Source organism: Austrofundulus limnaeus, unplaced genomic scaffold, assembly GCF_001266775.1.
Source record: "Austrofundulus limnaeus strain Quisiro unplaced genomic scaffold, Austrofundulus_limnaeus-1.0 Scaffold225, whole genome shotgun sequence".
Taxonomy (NCBI): domain Eukaryota; kingdom Metazoa; phylum Chordata; class Actinopteri; order Cyprinodontiformes; family Rivulidae; genus Austrofundulus; species Austrofundulus limnaeus.
The window spans coordinates 85,538-108,410 of NW_013952627.1; the positions used below are offsets into that span (position 1 = coordinate 85,538).

Sequence of the window (22,873 nt, forward strand, 5' to 3'; positions counted from 1 at the left end):
GACGTAGAGGGAACCTTGCAAAACGTCAATATGTGACGAGTTGGGAGTGAGAATGGGTTGGATAGTCCTAACTCATAATGGTACTTTATCCTTGAAATATGTTAAGATTAAACTTAAAATGCAAGTAACTTCAAGAGACATTTATATTAGATTTAAGTCCATACCTAGATTTCCACACCTTATAAGACCACATATACCGGGTACTCAAATTTTAAATTATGAAAAGTCCCATGAGCCTTTGTTGCCAAGCAAACGTTGAATTTTCTCCATGTCCATGGGCTGAAAAAACAAACAAAAAAGGAGGGCAACCGCACTGGCTGCTAACTTAATCATAAAAAATACAAATTTACTTGAAGTATTTGCATTCCGTGTATTATATTATTGCATTTGGCCCACCACCCTCAGATTGATTTTAATTTTGGCCCTTTCAGGGAAAATGATTTTTAATCTTGGCCCTCTCAGGCAAAATGGTTGGGCACCCCTGGTCTGGAGGCTTTTCTTTTAGCTTCACAGAACTCTCAGACTCGAAAAYGAGAGCTGAGACTTGTCTGCGTTCCCGTGTGTCTGTTTCAGATCTTGGTGAAAGCCATGCTGAGGAAGCGCTCGTTCAGTAACCCCTTTGAGTGCCCGAGCAGGCGGGAGGAGCGCTCCATGTCTGCACCCGGCAGCCTGCTCATGTAAGCAAACATCCCCATCTTTTCTACATGACGAGTCTGTTCACACCCAGCCCTCAAAGACAGACCTCCACAGACCCAGTCCTGCTTCTGACATCGCTCCCCTTCCCACTGACTCCTCTTCCTGTTCCATCAGGTTAACTTGCACTCACTCTTGCTGCAGCACCTGCTGCTTTGTGTTGCCATAGCACCATAATTCAGGCTTTCATTGTATGCAGTAGAGCTTACATCTTTTGTAAGTGCTTTTCTCTGAATGTATGTGTGTGTATGTGTATGTGTGTTGGTTTTAAAGCTCCAAGCATTCAGAGTGACACGAGATGAAATAGTCAAGCTGGTGCTTCAGGCCGACCTTGGATTTCCTCTCTTACATGAATTGAAAGYATCACACGGGGAAAAGGCTGATCCCATCATGCAGTTTCAAAAACATGCACAGCCAAGGGCAAATTGGAGCGCAGCTATCTGCTTCCAGCTGGGGTGTGGATGCCCCCGAAACAACAGGGTTGTGTGTCCGACGCTCTGTCAGAAAGACGGACCTTCAGAGCCCACCGAGATGAGTTTATTAGAGGATTTCTCCTCCGTCTGGGCTGAGGCTTGCCCTCACAGAGCTGCTGTGAGGACAGAGCCAGTGGCGATRTGTAAAATCACATTGCCCCCTGCTGGCTGCGTGCAAGAACTCCGTGTATTTCTGTATTTCTAGGACTCTCACATGATAAGTATGTTTTATGATTAGAATAATTCACTGCCTGGCCACAAAAAAAGGTCACCATCTGGATTTAATAAGCAAATAGTAAGAACCTCCTATTGGATAATTACTGCAGGACTGMTTCTGTTTCAGCCGACAAAAGTTATTTAACTGATGCAGTGTGCTGACCGGAAAAGGGTGGAATGCCCCCTCTGGGTCAAGGGAGAGTCTCTGCCTCAAGTGGAGGAGTTTAATTATCTGGGGGTCTTGTTCATGAGTGATGGTAGGATGGAGCGGGAGATGGATCGATGGATTAGGGCCTCATCCTCAGTAATGAGGGTGTTGCTTCGGTCAGTCGTGGTGAAGAAGGAGCTGAGTCGAAAGGCAAAGYTCTCGATTTACTGGTCTGTCTWCGTTCCAMCCCTCACCTGTGGTCATGAGGYGTGGATCATGACTGAAAGAATGAGATCCCGGATACAGGCGGCCGAAATGATCTTCCTTCGTAGGGTGGCCGGGCTCAGCCTTAGAGATGGGGGGGGGGGGGGGTGCTCAGAGTAGAGCCACTGCTCCTCCACATCAAAAGGAGCCAGTTGAGGTGGTTCATGTGGTTAGGATGCCTCCTGGACACCTCCCTTTAGAGGTGTTTCGAGCACATCTCACTGGGAGGAGGAAATGCCTCAGAGTCCCTCAGGACCAGCTGGAAAGTGTTGCTGGGGAGAGGGGGCTCTGACTTTCTCTCCTGGACCTCTTTCCTCTGCGACCCAACTATGGAAAACCAGAAGAAGATGGACATGATAGTGTGTAGCTTCTCGTAAGTTTATTATTTCAAAGGTCCTCATGGCTCACCAGCAGAAGCATAAATSATACTGTTAAGAAAGCTAAAGTCRATCTAAAATCTAAGTCTAATTATGAAGTGAAATTAAAWATCTGACAGTGATCATTACAGTGTGGCTMTAATTCCTCACTTCACCATCTGTGTCGCAGTTTCCCATCTCCAAAATGAGCGTACGCATGGGTCAGAGCTGGTGTGAGGCACCGCACATTTTCACGTCAAGTTTGGATTTTATAAATCACAACCTTGGCGTGAAGAGTGGCGTACGCAAGTTTTATAAATCCGRCCCCTGGTTATTCAATGGAATCAATAGATTTTCTCTTTCCCGATTGACGCTGGCATGATCCAAGATGACTATGGCAGAATTCATCAGTCTCAGATTGCATTAGACATCATTTTCACACACGGATTGGCCACCACAGAGTCCAGACCTGAACCCCAGTGAGAATCTTTGGGATGTGCTGGAGAAGGCTTTACGCAGTGATCCGAATCTCATGTCGCCAATACAAGATCTTTTGCAGAAAACTAAAGCAACTCTAGACAGAAACCAGCGACGTTKCAGAAGCGTGTGTGAACGATGCCACAGAGAATCAAAGCTAAAATCTGAATCACAGAAGGAGCGAATGGTTGCTTGACAGGAAATCTAATTTGTTGTTGAAATTATAAGCAGACATTGACATTAAGTGAGATCACAGCCTCCTGCAGAGTGACTGACCTCACATCAACCTCGGGAATGTTTCCAAGCATCATCTTTCATCATGCTGACGTAGAAACATCTCACTCTTATTTCAGTCAGCATGATGCAATCAGCACATCAGATYTCTCACGTTTTACTGGCTGAACAGAGTGAGAGATGGACTCTATTATGAATCTGTGTTGATGCAAAGAGCTACATTGCTTTTTAGCATTATTTACAATAAGTGTTGKTTATTAAAGTGTAATATTAAAATGACTCTTTCCCACCTGTCACGGCATCTCTGGCCCCTCAGCTCTGACTTCTCCCGTCTTTTCTCCCACCTTGCTGCAGGGATTCATGGCCCCTCCGGCCCTCTCTAAAACTCCACCCCTCACGCAGGTAACACTTTTTGCAAAGCGAGCCGACTCACCTGCCAGCTCGTYGTCGTCATGTTACAGAGCTCTGCACTCAATCATGTGACGTGATGCCGTTTCCTTTCCTCAGCTCTCGTCTCGTCTCGTTCAAACCTTGTTTTGTTTTGTGTGCTTCTCTGATATCCATGCTGGTTTTATCATTAGCTTTACATTGTTATTGTATAAAGTGGTTTGCAAAACTATTCACCCTCTTTTGGTATTCTTTTTTGATTTTGTTTCCTTAAGACCTCCAATTTGAAAAGAATTTAAATGTGACTAGAAGTAATGGACTTTGACAAAATATGTCAGATTAATGTATTGAAACAAGAAAAAAACATTTTAAATAATTCTAAAAAATCTGAAGCCAAAAAGGGGTGTTTATTTTGAATCCCCATTCATCACCTTTAGAAGCCACAGAATAAGTTGGGAAGATAACATAATAAGATTTTTTTTTCTTATTTTTTACTTTTTCTTGTTGCAAAGCTATCTCGAAGTTTGAAGTGATACTTTAACATCAAATAATTTAAAAAAAGCTTAAATAATTTGTCAACCAAAACATGCGCCGCAGCCCCACAACCCAGCGCTTACGCAGACCCTTTGCTGCAGCCGGTGGAGGTTAGGGTTGAGCCGTCTTATTTCCCCCCTCCTAAAGAGTTCAAAGAAAAACACAATCACGTTCATTTTAAATATTAATGTAGTGCAGGTTGCATTTAGAGCAAAAAAATAAATACACAACACACTTGTCCTCAACTCACAGCTGAGATAGATTTGTTTCACGTTTCTAATTTMTGTTTATATTTTTTAAAGCTGCAGTTAGATGTTCATTTAAATTAGCATGTGCTAGTTTTTATTTCCCACACTGTGGCGGCAAAGCAGATAACTGTGAAACGTTCCAGTCAAACGTTCTAAATCACCAGTTTCAGGTTTGATAAATCACACTGAGGCTAATAAATGATTATAACTGTTTATCCTCCCGGTATTTTGCACATTCTGATAACCACCATATATTCGGCATATTGATGAAAGCAAACACTAAATGAATTTTGCTGATCTGACGCAGTCCTCGCTGCACACGGTTGATAAATCAGCTTTTTACACACGCACAGCTTTGATAAATCAGCTGCGTCTCACAAGCAGCTGAGTTCCTGTTGCCTTCAGCCTCTTAAACATGTTTTGGCATAGATTTTAATATTGTTTATTCTTGTATTTTTTCACCTTGTCATATTTTATTTGACCATGTTTTGTGTTTTATCTCKTCCCAGCTCATCGTCTTATTTTGTTACACCTTGTTCTTTATGGGGACAAATAAAGTTGGTTGATTAAGAAGAACCAGTTAAATGTTTAAATCCATAGGTTGTTTTAAAGATTGCTGTAAATCAGACGCACACATCCAGTAGTAGTTATTGTATATTGTGTAAATTTAAAGTCACAGAGCTCCGAAAATATACTTGAAGTTTTAGAGTTTGAGTCAATAAAACAGGAGAAAAAGAGCTGGGTGTGTGAATACTTCTGTAACCCTCTAGATTTCTGCCTCGCCTTGGCTGTCAGGCTTGTGGGATGAAAACAATAAGAATCTGCTGGTGTTGATTTCTCTTCTTTCTAATTGCTGTTTTTAGAAAGAGCAGCTCAGGCGACGGGCCCAGGGAGGGAGAGCTGGAGGACCTGCATGAAGACGAGGCCTTCTCCTGAGAGCAAAGCTTCACCACCAACATGTTCTGCTTCACACCCTTTTCCCTTTAAACCACTGTGCTCTCACACACCCATCCATTCAAATCAGCAGCGTTCTATAAAAAAAATCTTTAAGATAAAATATTGCCTGTAAAGCTCCTAAACCCCGAGTTTGGTCTACAGGATTGTCATGAACCACTGACTGATGAACCAATGAAAAGAACATTCCTGAGCGTTACCTGTTCAATGAGATGCAACTGGAATTYAAGTGTAATGTGAAGAAAAGCAGGACTTTTTAATGTTATTTATGTGCATGGTGATTAACACTGTCAGACTGTCCACATGTCYGTCAGGACAGGAAACACTGAATGGACGCTCGTCTCGCTCACGTCAGCATGTTGAAGTCTCTTCAGTGAACAACAGGGCTTTTTTGTTTTAAATACAGTACATATATGTAAATACAGTACATCCATGTAAATGTGCTCATTCTGTCTGTGCCATCGCTAACTTTTCCACAGAATCAGGACAGACCTGAAGCTGACAGGAGGAGCCTGAGGAGCAGCAGCTCAGCTGGGATGTGGGATTATTTATGTGCTAGCAGGTATTTTACGCGTCTACTCCWACTTTAGTCCTGCTTTTTATTTTTGAATGTTCCAATACATGTGGATTTCAACTAAAGCCAGATTTGGACAGACAAGTCTGAGATCTGAATCAAAGCTCGAAGCTCTAAAGAGTTAATAGAGTATTTTTTTATAACTTTATTTTCTCCAACATCTTCCAAATAAATCCTGTAACATTTTGAACACCAGGGTTCTGCAGCTTTTGCAATTTAGTCATTTTTGTTCCTTTTTCCACTAAATCAAATCAGCTCTGATCCACAAAATTTGAAACTGAAGATAACACAACTCAATTAGTGTTRCATAAATACTACATATTAAAACTATAGCTTGTGGCATTGTGAAATAAATCAGTAATAAACTTATTGTTGGTATTTTAAGCTCTTAGAACATGCAAAGTCTTAGGGAAAAAATAGAAAAATGAAACTTTCAGGCCTCTTTAAGTCTATTCTGTATTTGTCGCAAATGATAAAAAAATAGGCCATTTAGTTGGATATTTAACTGTGATGTAAATTTCCTCAGAAATCCTCAAATCATTTCAGATTACTTCAATTTTATTTAAACTTTTTAATGTAAGCAATTTATGCTAATTATTGGAGTTCATCAGTATCACAGGTTTATATTTAAATGTATTTCATTTCATTTTAGTGTTTTTAGGCCGCTGCCTTTAACCAACATTTGTTTGTGAATTAGTTTAAATATGGAGGAAATCAGGCCTGGTCTTTACCATAAATGAAACTCCTAAAGACTTGAAAAAGTTTAGTTTTTTTTTTATCATTATGAGTTTATTTGTCCATGAGTCTAAGGGTTGGTTTTAAACTACAATAAAATATCAGTTAAAGATTTTTGAGGTTTGTTTACAKATGACTTTTATCTCTACTGTTGATTTTCACTCAGAGCTGAACTTAAGCCGATCTCTAAAGGAACAAGTTGGTCTTTTTGTAGTGGGGTTCTGTGGAAAAGTTAGAAGCATCTTACCTGTTGTAGATAGCTCCTTGAATCACCTGGGTTTAGAGAAACCGTTACGCTCCAGGCACAGTAGAATCTGATTGGTTCATTCACACAGTATTCTACAACCCTTTCACTCTGCTACCTGTGACGCATCACACAGGTGTTTATTTTGACAAGCTAATGCTAAAACGCACAGTTCTAACCAGGGTTGAACAAATCATCAYGATTAGTTATGGCTTTTTTTCCCCTTTTATTTAACCAAATTTAAAACCCCATTTAGACTGAGACGTCATTGTTAAGGAGGACCTGGGCACAAATAAACAGCACACATGAAAAGATTACATAAGTCACAACCATATAAAATAGTATTTAGTAGGGGCGCAACGATACTGAAAATACATGATTCAATACGTTAGGGTCACAGAAATGTCCACGCCCTTCTTAACTTGCAATTTATTGAAAGTAATTATGAACATTTGTTTAACTTCAAAAGTAGTTTTTAAATGAAATGTTGCTGAAACAGCAAGTTTCTCAGTGGATCTGTGCTTGATGATGCAGCCTAGGTGGAGTAGTCGAACACAGATCCACTGATCCTTCCACACAGTGCATCTTCACAAGACAAGATGATAAAACACATTTTAAAAATCTGTATTGTTCCATACATATTGAACCTAAAGCACTGCACAGTGAACAGTTTGATGCAGATGCAGGAATTGTTGCTCCCTTAATATTTAGCTGATGATTAATAGATGGCAACTGTCATCTAATAATCATTGCATATTTTTGACTGTAAATCTGAGAACGTATTCATTTTAACAGCTGGATTCTGACCTGAGTWGATTTGTTTCCACCATTTGCTGGAGGAGAGTTTGTTTAGCCTGCGTTACCTCGGTTGGTTCACATATTTAAGCTTTCCTTGTACTCCAGTCAGTGGCCGTGTTTCAGGCGATTAAACAACCTAATAAATAATCAAAATAAGTAAGATTAGCATTAGCTGCTCCGCCTTGCACCATTGTTGTTATATTGGCTCACGTGCTTGATAGTGAGCATTGCGCACGATGACACATCGTCACACAGCACTGATCGCAGTAATTACTAAATGCAAWTATTAACAGGTGACGGTTTCTCTGACRATACATCGATGTGATTTTGCACAAACCTAGTTCCAAATCAAATGGTTACGCCTTAAAAACAACTCAACTTTTTATCACTGAAATGTTCCTTCATAAACCCTGACATTACTGCTGTTTTACAATACGTAGTTATTTAGAGTTTTGTTGGAAAGGCTGAGCGAGCTGCTGCTGTTTACACAAAATTGTGCAAAAAATTGTAGAAATTTGTGACGATCACGTCGAACCAAGGATCAGGCCCCAAAGTGGTCTGTGGAGAAATAGCAGCTACAAGTGCGTTGATTAAAACATTTGCAGCAATTAAATTGAGTCAAAATCTAAAAAAATAAATACTTTGTCTTTGGATGTTTTGAAAAAACGGCCTGAAATCTAATCTTTAAAAAGATTTTGAATAACTTTTTGAGCAGCAACACAAAACACAATTTTGAGCAAAGATGCTTTAAATTTTTTCGTGTTTTCCCAAAGATCGTTTTCTTCCCAGCTGAGAAATCTAAATATCTTAAAACTATTTGAAGTTTATTTAATAATGGCGWCAGAAATTCCTTTTTAGAATAATCTAAAAATAGGATTCAGACCAAATATCAGCAGGTCGGGAGCTGTTTATCTCAGGATGGTCCAGGGATCAACATGTAGCTTAAAAAGACAAGATCAGGTCATTTTGACCAAATTGGATTTTATCCTCAGTTAGATGTGATGGGTCACACATGTACATAATAATGGAAATACATATGRAAGATTTGCAAACCCACTGAACCCCACCTGTAACTATCTTTTAAAAACAAAATATTGAATGATTTGTGTGCGTTTGAACTCTGGGTAAAGTTTCTTCTGCCTCACCTCGGCTCCTGAAAGCTGAGGGGAGATAAACAAAGGACAAATGTTCATGTTATGATTTGTAAAACCCTGTGTGTGTGTGRTGTGGTGCGGAGCAGTGAGGGTTGTAATTTATTAGATCTCTACTTAGATTTGTTTTAGAAACAAGTTTCCCCACAGCAGAGAAATGGTTCTCAGCTCSTGTTTCTGATAAGAGACGCTGTTTWCCCCTCCTGACCTCAGTATTTCACAGTTATCAGTAAAACTAAAGCATAAAAACCCAATGATGAATGGTTATAAGATTCTGAAAGCTGCTGTCCACTTTATAATGTGAAATTTGGAGAATGTATAGCTTTTTCTTATTTCTAACTTAATAGAAGATGATTTTATTTGCCTGCTTGCTGAGTGGCCTTCACAAAGGGCTCTTAAAACCAAAAAGTGTGACTTTGCTGTATTTATTTGCCTAAAACCTGTTTTAACAAAATTCTTAATTATATTTATACTGTATTTTTAATCTAAAGTTGTTTGTGCAGACACTTGGTAAAAGGGAAGTCTTTAGCGTCGGCGTGTTTTTGACTCATTCTTCTTGCCACAGATCTGTTTATTCTTTAAAGTGGTTTCAGATAAAACGTCTCAGCTTCGCAGCTTTTCTGCTCACATGTTAAAATCCTTTCAAACCAGCCGCTAACCATTGTACAGTGAATGAGTTCACCTGTAAACGACCATGTTTGCTGTGCTTTTTGAAGCAGTTCTCTTTGCTACTGATCTGCATGTCGCACCTGCTTTTTTATTAGTATTTTTTTACAAACACTTTCTCCTGTTTGTTACAGCAGCAGCACACAAAAAAAAAAAGAATACAAATGGCTGCTTTTGTTGTGTTTGTACCGGAGAGGAAAAAATTAAATTCAGTTTTGTTTGATCTTTCTGCTGTAAAGATGCTTCGGACCATGAATATTTTGTCATGATGGATTTCCCATCTTTCCAACATGATTAATCCTCTGCAGTAASACAGATCTTTTAGGTTCTCTTTATTCTGTCTGTGTGTTTTGTGACCCTTTACTACAATGTTGGTTTGATTTATTCTTCTTGACGTTCTCTTACGTTCAGTGGAAGAAAATCAGATTGTATCTCACTGGGCTGATTGTTGGCAGCGAGTTGGGCTCAGAATTGTGAGAAAATCAAGTTTTCACTCAGAATCAGACTGAATTCGTATGTCAGACATGTTTCTTGTGAAACTTCAAACTGCGATGTTCATAATGTACAAATTTCTTTTGCCACAATATTTTTTTCCAATCAGTCAACATTTGGTTCATAGCGAAACTCTCCTGAAGTTTGATGTTAATCTATCTCACCCATCATTGTGCCTGGTGGTGGATAAAATACAGTAGCTGTCTCTGTCAGGATCCGGCACTCTGCGTAGCCTCAGACAAAAAACAGCGAGGTTCGGTTGCCTTCCCTGTTCAGTTTCATCTCAAACAGCACGTGGTACCGTTTGTTGCCTTTTTCTGACAGTATCTGGTGTGATCATCTGCCTGGTCAGGATCAGGACATCTTATGGGAACCAACCCAGGTCCTAATGTTGGGTTTTTTTTTTTAAATTTTTTGAGTTTAGGTTAGTTAGGTTAGGCGTGTTCTAGTAATAGTGAGGTCAAGTTTAGGCAACATAATGGAATAATGGTTAATGCAACAAATATGCATGTGAATGCACATGTTGTTRCTAACKAGTGGGGACGATTTTTGACCATTTYCCCAGTACAGCCTGGTSAGGACCCACTGTTCCTTATGTGGATAAAAGTCYGGTCCCYATTGGGGGAAATACCRTTGSTGGGTCAGGGKTTCGGTTTAGGACTACTGTGTGAATTGAGTTTAGGTTAGGATTAGGGTCAGGGGTCAAGTCCCCATGAGGAGAGAACAAAAAATGTGTTACAAAGTTCATTAACTGTTTATTGACGAGTAAAGAGATGTTAAAWATGATGCAACAACGTCGCTCTAAGTTGGCTCTTTAACTATATTAGGCACAAAGAGTAAGGAAACCTGTTTAGTAGATTATTTCATGGTTGTAACATTGCTTSGAGGTAATAAATCTTACAGCAGATTAGGGCACCTGGGTGGACCAGAAGCTTAAAACAAGAGTCAAGARCAGCAGAAARATAAACTGTACATACAKTTTGKCAGATTTTTCATRTGCACAACCAAAATACTTYGCTGTATTTYTCATCCCACAAATGCATGTTCCTTACAAATGTGGCTCCATTTAAAAGGCAAATTAAGAGGCTTTCAAATGGTGTAAGATTTACTGTCAAGAAGCATTGTAACAACAAAAAAGTAGTCTACCARTCACAAATTCCTTCTTATTCCTTCCTTTTTGTGCTGTTTTTTTTTTAAACTAGCACCAGTCCTGATCTAGAACTGGAACCTCTCAGGTAGAAGAACCCTATCTGTGACTAATTTAAGAGTAAAGTTGTGTCAGACTCTTTGAACATGTGAGGACTTTCAGAACGTGCATGTTATGAGACATTTTTGCAAATGTTTYCAACTTGTCACAAACAGATGCAGCCCAGGGAGATACAGTCTGCGACGTCCACTGACTTCTTATTTTCTTTCAGATTTTAACACTTTGTAGTGTTTTTACTTTGTTTATCCATGGTTTTTGCACATCTGCAGAGTTTTACACAAAGTAAGCGATTAAAGAGTCTCTGCAGCGGTTTGCTCTCGTTATGTATGCTTTGTGATCTTTTCTTGCGTTTTCTGTGGGGAATCGCAGTAATAATGTTGAGCTGTCAGTGCTGCACAGCTAATTTCATCCAAATTTCAGATCGTATTTCTCTCCAGAGGAGTTGTGTGTGTATGTGTGTGTGTATAATGTGAAATCAGGGAGTGTTTGATCACYGCTGTGTATCTTAATGTTTCTGTCTGGATGTTTAAGATGCCTGTTGTCTCTGAGCTTCTGTGTCATGTCGTCTCACACATATCTGAGTGTACCCCTCACCTATGTCAGGTCACTAAAACAGAAGCATGGCACGTTGCAGTGGAATGCGGTCGTCTGTGTAAATATGTACCAATATAAATAAGCTATTTTCGCATGCTTTTGTACTCCTGAACATATTCAAAAACAATTCAAAACAAAAGAATAAATTTCTGAACACCTAAATGTTTCTCTGTTGCTGTTTTATAAAAAGTCACAAGTATTGCTGTACCACTTTAATGAACTGATGGTCACRACTGACACTAGTGGTGTGGGTGACTCCAGTAACACATGCAAACACAACTTCTGTTTGTTTTTGCRCTGACAGCGACGCTGACAGAGGTAATGATCTGTGCACACACGGACACGCTAAGGTGCCGCACCGTTCGTCCTTCTTCACCCGCTCGTTTCCAGTCACCAGTAAAGTCGTGAAGGTTACACCCGTTGTACGAGCGAAGGCAAACTGAGCGACACCCAAAAAGTACACATACGACAAGAGCTTTGTTAGCAGAACAGGAAGAATTGCAGTCGCTCAGGTTGGCTGTAAAAGTGGGAGGGCGTTGGCTGCTGAAGACGCTGCTGAGGATCAGAAAGAAAACAGGACATGTAGAAAACTGAGTCCAGTCCCAGGAGTCTAGTTTAGAGTGTGTCGGTGTGATCTTGTGCGATCCGTGGTGGCAGCACACCGAATAAAGCGGCACGGTTATTGGCCTCTTAGCTCCCAGGTCACTTCTACACAAGAAAATTAAACAGAAAACAAAAATATCAACCTCGCCTGCTAAACAACACGAGCATAACGTGGTCTTATTTCCTCTACCTCAGTCTCTGTGCTTCCTGCCTCCGAATCAGGATCCTGTAGGACACAAACCAAACCCACAGAGCAGGAACCAGTTAGACATTTACTCCTCCATATAATCCTCATCATCACATGATCGAAATACCGGGAGCATAATGAAAAATCTGCTCTACTGTCCAGACTTTGTCATGCACTCACATTGGACTTGTCTTTGACCTGGTCTTGTGCATCAAGGGTGTAATAGGTGTTTGAGTCTAAACCGAAAGACTCCTGCTGCAAATACAAAATGTTTCTATGTTTGAGGTAAAGACTTTGCGAATTGTCTCTCTTTACAGGTAGCTGTAAAGTACAGAGCACAGACGGCTCTACTAGCTGTGATCACGATAACAACAACCAAAAGATGTTGGCAGAAGATGTTACAAGTAAAAAAAAATCACATTAAYAACTAGCATTGGTAACTGTCTCTGGTGCCGCCTTGTGTTTCAGATGAGCATCAGGCGTTAGAGCTTACCTGTGTTTGTGTGTCTGTGTATTTGAATTTCATGTTCTTGTAAAACTCTCTCTTTGGGAGCAAATGCAGCAGAACTAAGTCACAAACCACAGTTGCCTGAGAGGAAAGAAACAACAGACAGAGTGCTTAAACAGTATAATCTTTTGACGTGAGGTTTTTCAGAAAAGTTAAAAACAGTATCTTGTTGTAGRTAGCTYTTTAAACAAGTTTGAAAAAATAAACATCCCTTTTTTCAGAAAAYGGTTCTCTGATAAGCTCAGACTCTTTAAACAGCCTCTGTTTGTTCATAAAGCCCTAAATGAGATGCCTCAACTCATAAAGATGAAGATGGTTGTCTTTAATCATCTGTCTGTTTTCATCACATCACACCCTGAAGCCACGGTGTTGACTCGTTCTAACATAAATCAGCTGTCTCTGTCTATCTTGTGGTTCAGAATCAACAGCGATAGATCAGTTTAATTCTGATCTGATGAATCTGAAAAAGTTTGAGATTAAATCTTAAAAACAACTTGTGTCTAAAACCTAAAAGTAGTTTGTGCTGAATGTTTTTTAAACTTTTACAACATTGTTAGTTGTTACAGTTATTTACAGATTTATTAAATTTTTATTTTACCGTTCAACCAGACAAATCCAGTGGAGTTCACAGATCGCTTTTTCATATAATAAGACACACAYAAACACAAATGAGCCTATGGTTATTCACAGGTGAAAATACCAGCAGTAGTTTGCACTTCCTGTGCAGCCTGGGGCACTGTTAGTGCAAATATTGTACTATAAACAGTGTTATGTGAAACTGACAGCAGGTTTATAAAGTAACATCTACTCGAAGCTTTTGAAAAGAAAATTTTAACATGGCTGATATGTACTTTGGTCTTGAATTCACTGGGGCTAACTGTTAGCTTGTAAATCCAGCTAAATCTAAACCACAACCACTTTTTGCAAAACCTTTCCCTGATATWTCTGCAAAGACTTGCTCCATATCAGTCAGATCTTGAATCACTTCTAGATCCGACCATGCTCTTCAGCCAGTGGAGCCATGGAGTATAACCATCAGTATATATGATGATACTGGACTTTAAGTGGATATATACTTTTAAATCATTCCTTTTCACATTTCATTGGTGTCTATATAAAGTGGAACTTCAAATCTTTGCAAATGAGGCGCTTCACTTCCTCCCCCTCCAGGTCTCTCTCCCACTCCATTCAGCCTTTTTTGTAGTTGGAAAGAGATACAATTATCTACCGGCACAGAAACGTTTTGTTTAGAAGTTGATTAAAAGATGTCAACAATTGAAGACCCCTTGGTTTTACATGACCTTTCTTTCAAGCATTAAACATCTAATGTGTTAACACTCGGGGGAGGCGGGGGAATAACCGAGATGCATTTTATTTTGTTTTATTTTWTTWATCAAGGGCAAAGTCCCATTTCTTTACATAGAGGAGTTTGGTCAGACCATGATGTGGCCACTGTTCTTCCAGTTTCATCTTGTCAGATGTCTAGTAATATACGTATATAGTATAACTCAGAGGCACAACAGCAGCAAGTTGACTTCAACCTCCTGCTCATCCCTACAGCCAGAGGGCGTCTCGGCCTAGTTTGTTTCTTTGTTTAAAGATCTGTCTACCCCAGATAAGGTATTATTAGTTCATGGCTTTTCCACAAAAAAATAAATAAATAAAACTTTTATCTTACACTAAGTAATTTAGTATTAGGAGCACAACTGAAGAGGCAACWTACCACTCCAAAGATTCCCACTCCGGATCCTATTGCTGTCAGTGTTGGGATGATGTCAAATTGTCTTGCCTGTGAAGAACACAGTTCTTATGACACAAAACTCCTGTTTTATTTAAGAAATCTGTTTAAATTAACAGAACAGTTWAGATTACTCACCAGTGATTTCACGATGATGTCAAACCTAATGCCGAACACTTTGAGGAGGGTTCGTTTGGGAACGTGATCTTCCATGTAATGCTTTGCATACCTAAGGATTATCACAATAAGTTCGGTCAACAGTGATGAAAATGAAAGGTTTCACTCTGTTCTAATTCATTGTTAAGAAAATGATGGAAGGTCAGCCTTAAAATTACAGCATGAGCTACACGCTCCAAGGCAACTGGCACTGGTTCAGTGTAAAAACCAGAGAGCTGTGTGATACAGAGACAGCCTGAAGCAGAGCAATGTAAGGAGCAGCTTCAGTCACATGAAGGGAGCAGTTAGAGCTCTGTTTGGTGACAGCAAACAAGGTTTGTTGATGTTTAAACTGGTCTTTTGCAGAAATGTGGACTAAAGTGTGAAAAGATGAAGACAAAATCTGTGAATGATTTGTTGTTTTAGATTGTGTTTTTACACCAGCAGGGATAAAGTACAAGAACAGACATAAATAATCATCCTAAACATCTTTTATTCCAACGCATTCTGAACATTTATCCAAACCAGGGGTCTGCAACCTTTACGATCAAAAGAGCCATTTGTGCTCCTTGGCTCCCTAATAAAATGTGTCCAGAGCCACAAAACAAATTACAACTGTGATTATCAACTGGTGGTCTGTGGGCCTTTTCAAGGCCTTTTCGGAAATCTTTACAGCCAGTAGAGGAGACATTATAAAACTAAAAAATATGTTGTGAATTTTATTTTTATTAATATTTTTACACATAAACAAGAAAAATACTGTMTATAGTTCATATCGAATTTCATTAAAAACTAACTGAACTGTTCAGATATGTTTTTTATTCTAATTCTTATTATGTAGTCTTCAAATTCTTAATGTACTTCTGATGGATTTAAGAGAAAGATCATAGAAAGAAGTTGGATTATTTATTAGGCTAATTATTTAACAGGCTAGCATGAGCTAACGTGTTTTTTTCTTTGTGTATTAGTAGTATTGATCTCGTATTTGCATACAAATTGATTTTTTTTGTAAGTGTAAAAAAATAATTCTGTTATGTTTGGTCACATTTTCAAAGAGCCACTTCAGAGGGACCAAAGAGCCACATGTTGCAGGCCCCTGATCCAAACAAACATCATGCTTTCTGAAACGTTACGTTAATTTTATTCACACACCTGAAGTTGTAGCCCATTGACGCGCTGTTGTCTTTATTATTGGGATTTCCATATAGACCATGAAAGTTGTACTCTGGYTTACATTGTTTCACATCCAAATCCAGGTTACACGTCCAGTCGATTACAATCCCAATGGCCCCACCCTGTCAGGACACCAAACACAAGAAAGTGTCTGTCACAAAACAATCCATGGGATTAAAACATAAACCAGCTTCTTCACACACAAACCATTTACAGGAATCACTGTGGAAGGAAAGGATTAGAGGCCGAACACTCACCTCTCTGGCTATTTTTTCAAATTCAAAGCCGGACAGTTTGACTATGTCTCCCAGTTTGAATATGGGACAGAGCGGAGCGGTCTTTGGATGGTAAAGACATTGACTGATGTAGTTGGTATCAATACCCTCCACCAGGTTACTCCTAAAAATACAGTAAATAGTAGAAAACACAGCTCTTCAGAGGGCTTACTTCAGAAGTTACATATATTAAAGAAATGTTAGATTTTTGAGTGTGGGTCRTTGAAAAGGTTATGAACAATTAATACATAACCTCTTRTACACAGCTTTTTGAACGACTTCCATTTGAAGAAGTATTTAAATTCTGATCTTCCTGCTAGAAATGCCTTGAGGCTACACTGGAAGTGTAACATTTTCTCTTCATTCTTTCTAAAGACTGAGGTTCGAATGCACAGCAAATGTTAAAACACACACACAAAAACTACCTGTATACCGACCTTCAGAAATCTGTAAATTTCACAAAAAAATCTATAGCACACTCGATACAAGAGGGACTGTTATTGTGTCCCAATAAACGTTGCAGCCTTTTACTTAATCTGGCCTTCAGCTCTAATGTAAAGGCCTTGGTGTTATTTTTGATCAGCATATGTATTTTAACCCCCGTATTAAAAATTATACCAGAACCGTCCTCTTCCACCTGAAAACATTGCTAAAATTAGAAACATCTTKTCCAAAAATGATGCAGAAAAACTGATCCATGTAGAATTTAAAATTTTACTTCTAACATACAAAGCTCTCAACAACCAAACTCCATCTTATATTAAAGATCTTATTGTTCCATATTTAAATCCAGTAGTGTTAGGCTAAGGTTTCCTGTTATTCCTTGTCAGGCCAGCTCTGTGGTAGCCTGGTTAAAACAAGACCCTTGTCCTTCACTTTGCTTCATTCGAGGGTCTGGACTCTCAGCTATAGAGAAGTGATTCTTGCTGGAGGCGTGGCCTCTGTTGAAGTTTAAAATGATTGGATCGGTTGGCCATATGTGTATGCCAGGTCCACTGTGAAGGAGGCTAAGCTAAGAAGGCCCAGCCAGGTAAAATAAACTATAAGCAGACACGGTGCAGAATATCCATGTCGTTCAAAACTCCGCCTTCTGTTCTCTGATTGGCCTGAACAAAATTCTCCTGAAGAAATCCTTGTCTATGGGAGAAATCCCAGACGGAGCAGTGAAGAGAAACTAGAATTAAGCAGAACTGYGTAGGAAGGCAAGGGCCAGGCTAGCTCTGTGGCTATGAAATTTAAAATAAATTTAAAATTTAGTTTTTAAACATCTGTGCAATTTTCTCCGTATGTCTGTATTCTTCGGTTCTGCTGAGGTGTGTGTTTCTTCATGGCAGTGTGTCTCTCACTCTGTGCAAAGCTTAAACCGTGTGGTGTTATTGTCTGGTCTGATTTTTTATTTTTTTGCAGCATTCCTACTTTTAATAGTACTTCTGTAATATTTATTTTTGTGTTTGAACCATTTGCTGTGCATATGCACCTGTCAGTCATTGTCTCAACCTGTAAAAGAAGTGTAGTAGCTCAGTGGTCAGTGCAGTAGAGTATTGCGTGTTTACTTGTTATGGCGCCCCCTGCAGGAGGGAGCAGCTGAAATAGAACCACACATCAAAATATCTGAAACATCACTTTAAGAGCTGAACGTAAAGAACTTTTCGTGTTATAAACAAACTGAGATTTGTCCATTGTATGCAACACATATTTTTTTAAGCTTAATCCATAAAAACCCAGAAATGTGTAATCTGAGTTAAACAATTTCTCATAATAAATTACTGGAATGACCTTTTATTAAATGTAAATGTGAGTGCATATGACTAAAGCCAAAGTGTTATAGATTCTGATTTATGCCACTAGTGTTAATAACATCTTCAGGGTTGAATTCAGTTTGACATGAATGACATTCATCACCTCGTGACGCCAAATGAAGGGAAAGTTACAGAGTTTTTGATGAAGAGCGTGTAGTTTTCTGCAGAAATCAGAAGAGGAGGACTGGAACAGAAAAAAGAAGAACATCAATGTTGTCATGAAATGTTTTATGAGTTGTGAATTAATATTTTTTTACGTAGAGAAAATTGTCATAAAAAATACATAACAGATTCAATCTTCAGTAGAGCTGCAGTGATCTGAGTCCAAGCAGATTGGAAGGATTTGGTTATTTGACATGTTCAAAGTAGATTAAGATTAGGTTACAAGAAAAAAAGATTCAAGGCTGGAAAATGTTGAAACAAATGTTAAACATGTTTGAATGTGTTCAGCTTCAGCGTAACTGTGGATCATTACAATCTGTTTAAAGCTCAACAGCACTTCGGACCCGGGGTCTTTCTGTGTGAAGTTTGCATGTTCTCCTTGTGCTTGTTCAGGTTTTCTTCAGGTACTCAGTTTCCACACCCCGAAAGCATGTACAATAGGTTGCCTTCAGACCCTGACTGCCCTTGCAAAAGACATCTGCAATCTCAATGCAGTTTGCCTAAATAACGATAAAATAAAAATAAAAAATCTTTTAAACCACCAAATGGATTTTAATGTAAGCTTCAGATTAAGTTCTGGAGTTGGTTCAAAATGGACGCCACATCTAATCAAGCTTAGCAAACCCCTGAAAGCATCAYCCCAGTCAGCTTTATATATGTTAAGCTCAGTTTTGATGTGGTAGTAGCAGAGAGTCATTCACAATACRTACTGAGTGCCAACTGATCGAGAGTCTTGCAATATTGCAGGAGATTTCCTGTGAGATGTTATTTTCAGGGTTTGACCAAAATAATAATAAGAATAATAATATTACATTAGTCCTATAAAACTCTGGCATTAAAAGTGGCAGGAATATTATATTGCTGCTAGACCTTTAATTTGTTTAGTTATTTAGTTTTTTTTTTCTGATAGTTTGACAGTAAAGAACGAACAGATGTTACAGCATCATATGAAGGTTTATCAATACAAAACTTGACAAATATGCAAATCAAAAGGCATCGTTMATGCATTTTGAACTAGGGATCTTTCCTGTTGCTTTTTAAATGAGCTCAGTTTATTCTGACGACTAACATGCTAACGGCTAGTTGCTTCAGAGTAGAGCCAATTATTCTGTTTCTTGGACTGATACGCCACCATTAGTTTCTTATTACTTGGCGACTGCTGCAGAAACTCTACAATACATCTGCCAGGTGCTACAGCTAGCTGCTGTTGCCATGATTTGTTTTTGAAAAATTTCAAACAATTTTATGCAACTACCTGAGTAAAATGAAAGAAATGGTTTAATAAGGGTTTRTTTAGATGGACTGGTGACTTGTCCAGGTCCCGGTGGTTTTTAAGAATTAACCATTAACATCAACAATTAACACCATTAACAATTAAAGAGTTGAGTTGGAAAAAATAGTAATCTAACTATTGCAGCATTACGCTTGGCTACAGAAATAAAWAAATAAAWARATAATAKTTACTGCTTATACTTCAAGAGTTTGATCTATGTTGTGTCCACCTACTTTGGTATGATGCGATCGTCTTCGACTGGACACCAAGCTGTAACCTCACAGGTCTTAGTGGCGTTCACACAGACTCCCGTCATTTGTCCTTGAAAGTGGAAACAAACAAAACCTCATCACTGAGTTCCAACTTCAAACTGGAACAAACACGGAGCAGAAGTACAACGTGTGCTCTGAACAGAGTGGCTGTTGGCTTTAGCTTTAAAAGCAGTGGAAACGTTTTCCGCCCCACGTTTCTACCTTATCTTCCATTAACATCAACAGCAGCGAGATATGAAAGCCAAGCAGAGCGAAAGCTGAAATAACTGTTTCCTTTATCTTGGCCGAATCCTGACATATAATTTCTGTGTGAGATTAGCGCTGTTGCTATCACTTTTTGTTATCTGGAGCGTCGTTTTTTTGAGAACTCTGCAGCAGAAGGCGTTTGGTTTCTTAGCTGCAGTCTTTGACCTTACACTGAAGCCCCCCCACCTCCACGTGCTACAGGGACACCCCCGTGTGCTTCCAAACACAGTGGCAGCAGATGCCTCTGAAGGAACTCTGGCACCTGAAGGTAAATTTGAYGGTTCTGAAGCAGACAGATGTGAAGCGTTGCTCTTATTGAAGTTGATGTAAGACACTGAGGACCTGGACGCCTCAGAGCAGAAGTCTGGGACACACGGAGGACAACAGGTTTATGTAACTGTGTCTGAATGCCTGTTTTGAACCTCGCTGTGTGGTTTGTGACACAAATCATCTCTGGTGCGTGAGTTATTCTGATGTGTGCGTTTGCTTGCTTAAGGTAGGGTTCTAGTTTGTGCTTCGGAGATCAACAAACGACAGTACCAACATCAATGCCAAATATTTGGTTGCYAAGACTTGATTGTGGATTTTAATCCTTCATTTAGTGCCGGCCAAAAGCGATCCACAATTTCTGTATAAATGTTTACCTTAGTCATGATGTGTGAGACTGTGTGTAGCAGCTCAAGGCCACAGCCTATTGTGCAAATAAAGTGTGAGAAGTGATATGAAACCCCGTCGCCTTCARAGCATCGAAGATGAGCCAAGACTGGAGGGAGAGTTCAGGTTTTATATTGTCAGGTTCTGTGGAAATGTTATGAACAATTAATATTTTACTAGTAATAACCCATATTTACTTGATATTGGATTTATTTCAAAATTCCTAACGTTGCCCACCCCTACCAGGCACTCCTGGTGGTTTCCTCCAATGCAATGTGATATAAAATGGTAACGATGCAGATCGTGATCACAAATCATCTTCTGTAGCCTAGAATGTCTCCTTTCACAGCCGTTTCTGCAGCCGACACGAGCAGCCAATGGCCCACATAGACTGTGGCCAGTGGTGGGCACCACTAATCTAAAAATTTGTTGCAYTAACCCTAAAGCACTAACTATTATTTAGATCCCCTAATTCTAATACACCTAAAAATTGGCAAAAGCTAATTCTAAAGCACTAAAAACTCAGCTGACCCATGGAACATTCCTCATAGTCAACATGAGATAATTTTTTTGTGTTTATAATATTGTAAATATGTAATCTAGTGTGACTGATTCCCAAAGTTGTGGTCGGGACCTCTTTGTGGGTCACAAAACATCAAGTGAGGGTCCCCAGATGATTTCCAGACAGCAATTTAAATGCAAAAATAAATGCTAATGGAACATTTTCATTATAATCATTGTAATTTTTTTAATCATAAATGAATAAAAAATAGGATCATTGTGAGTAGGTTTATTTATAATTATTATCCCCATGTTTAACACAGTTATTAGCAAAGTTTGCATATGTAAACATGTACTATATGGGGTCAGGAGTGTTTGCAACTGTTATTTTGTGGGTCGGAAGCAAAAAAGTTTAAARACCACTGATCTGGTGGATAAGTGACATGCCTGTGACCAACACGTCTGACAGCTCTCACCCTCAGCTGTTGACAATAATATTGATCAATATTATTTAAAGAACTCAGTCGGTGCTTATAAGTTTAGCTCATAAATTTAGCAAGTGCTAATCCAGTAATGAATTTAGGAATTAGCAAAAGCCCTAAAGCACTAATCAGAAATTAGTTCTCCTATTAATGCTTTAGGGGAACTGTGCCCACCGCTGACTGTGGCTAACGTGGGCCATGGTCTATGTCTGTTGCAACCCATGAACTGAGACACAGACTTTTGGTCATACTGCCGAACACTATCTGCTGCTAAAGGTCCACCAATTCAACCCCAGTGGGAAAGTTTTATGAACATGCTCCACTCCTTGTTTCCTGTTTTTGGTGTGTTTTTATGGCTGTGCTACAGCGCCACATACAGGCCTGGCATATTTAGTACAGGGTTTTGGGTCAAAAAGTGTTTTTTTTTGTAAGTATGTGTGTGTGTGAGTGTTAATAATACAATTCTAGAAATGGTGCCGTATTTCCAAAACTGTGTTTTTGTGATGTCAAGGCCTTGATCTTGAATTTCTCTGTATTACGGGAAAGTAGCGCTGTCACATGAAATTATTGTTGGACAGAAAACGATCTCATAGAAACAAGATGACCATCTGGTTTTAACGTGATACAATTTCATAGTACGACATCACTTTCACTGATGTTTGATGACCTTAATGGACTAAAGTGTGACGGAGAAAACTAAGACTGAGACACTTTTTGCATTTTACAAAGATGATGAAAACAAAAAACAAAGTGAGTTTTGGTTTTGTGCTCAGACCTGGTCCAAGGCATGTAATCCTACAGCTGAATGCACTCTGCATCTGCATTCAGCTGCTTGTTAGTCAAAAACACTATTCAAGTTCTCGTTTTTACAACAATTTCTTATTAATGTAGCTCAATGATAATTTAATGTCATAACAGCTTTACACTTATGTACCTATAACCTATAGAGCAGGTAAGATATTAAATGTTCATAACCTTTTCACAGAACACCCCTTCAGATGATGTAAAATATCCCTTTAAGCAAAGTTTCAGAGGAGTTTTAGTCTGTGGTAGTGTTAGAAGCCACAGCTGACTGGTCCCAGCTGGACTCAGACGGTTAGTCAGTGAGGACTGATGAGGTCACACACTTTCAGGCCGTCAGGATTTACCATGTCCCGTACGTTTGAAACTCCCTCCTTCACAGTCAGCATTGGAGCTGCATTTCTTCTTGTCTCCGAGCTGTTAGAAACAAGAGAACGGGGTCAGTTTGTATTTACATCTGTGGAATGTGGAAGATTACAGCGAAACAGCATGAGAACCCAGTTTTCCATTCACTTTAGCACCATGCAGCTGACACAATCTGCTGTTTATGCCACACTGCACCAATTAAGGCTAAAGTGGCCAATAGCAACAACACAGC

General features: G+C 39.2%; 2 protein-coding genes across 4 annotated transcripts in view; one reads left to right on the plus strand and one right to left on the minus strand.

The window, feature by feature from the left end:
* The window catches only part of camkk1a (calcium/calmodulin-dependent protein kinase kinase 1, alpha a), a 74,721-nt gene extending 63,560 nt beyond the window's left edge, over positions 1–11,161 (plus strand). The window contains exons 15-17 of one of the 2 annotated variants that reach the window (XM_014019610.1): positions 574–677; positions 3,216–3,263; positions 4,894–11,161. In XM_014019610.1, coding sequence (XP_013875064.1) covers positions 574–677; positions 3,216–3,263; positions 4,894–4,966 — 225 coding nt within the window. In that variant the 3' untranslated portion in view covers positions 4,967–11,161. The remainder of the gene's footprint in view (positions 1–573; positions 678–3,215; positions 3,264–4,893) is intronic. The other variant, XM_014019611.1, reaches the window with a different exon arrangement.
* Positions 11,162–11,642: 481 nt separating this feature from the next.
* Positions 11,643–22,873, minus strand: part of p2rx1 (purinergic receptor P2X, ligand-gated ion channel, 1) — a gene marked incomplete in the record, with an annotated part of 19,656 nt that continues 8,425 nt past the window's right edge. Inside the window, 11 exon segments of one of the 2 annotated variants that reach the window (XM_014019614.1) lie at positions 11,643–12,153; positions 12,239–12,274; positions 12,416–12,490; positions 12,729–12,824; positions 14,467–14,532; positions 14,620–14,710; positions 15,790–15,932; positions 16,068–16,209; positions 17,988–18,068; positions 19,553–19,640; positions 22,635–22,692. In XM_014019614.1, the coding sequence (XP_013875068.1) occupies positions 12,148–12,153; positions 12,239–12,274; positions 12,416–12,490; positions 12,729–12,824; positions 14,467–14,532; positions 14,620–14,710; positions 15,790–15,932; positions 16,068–16,209; positions 17,988–18,068; positions 19,553–19,640; positions 22,635–22,692 (882 nt within the window). 2 annotated transcript variants of the gene reach the window in all.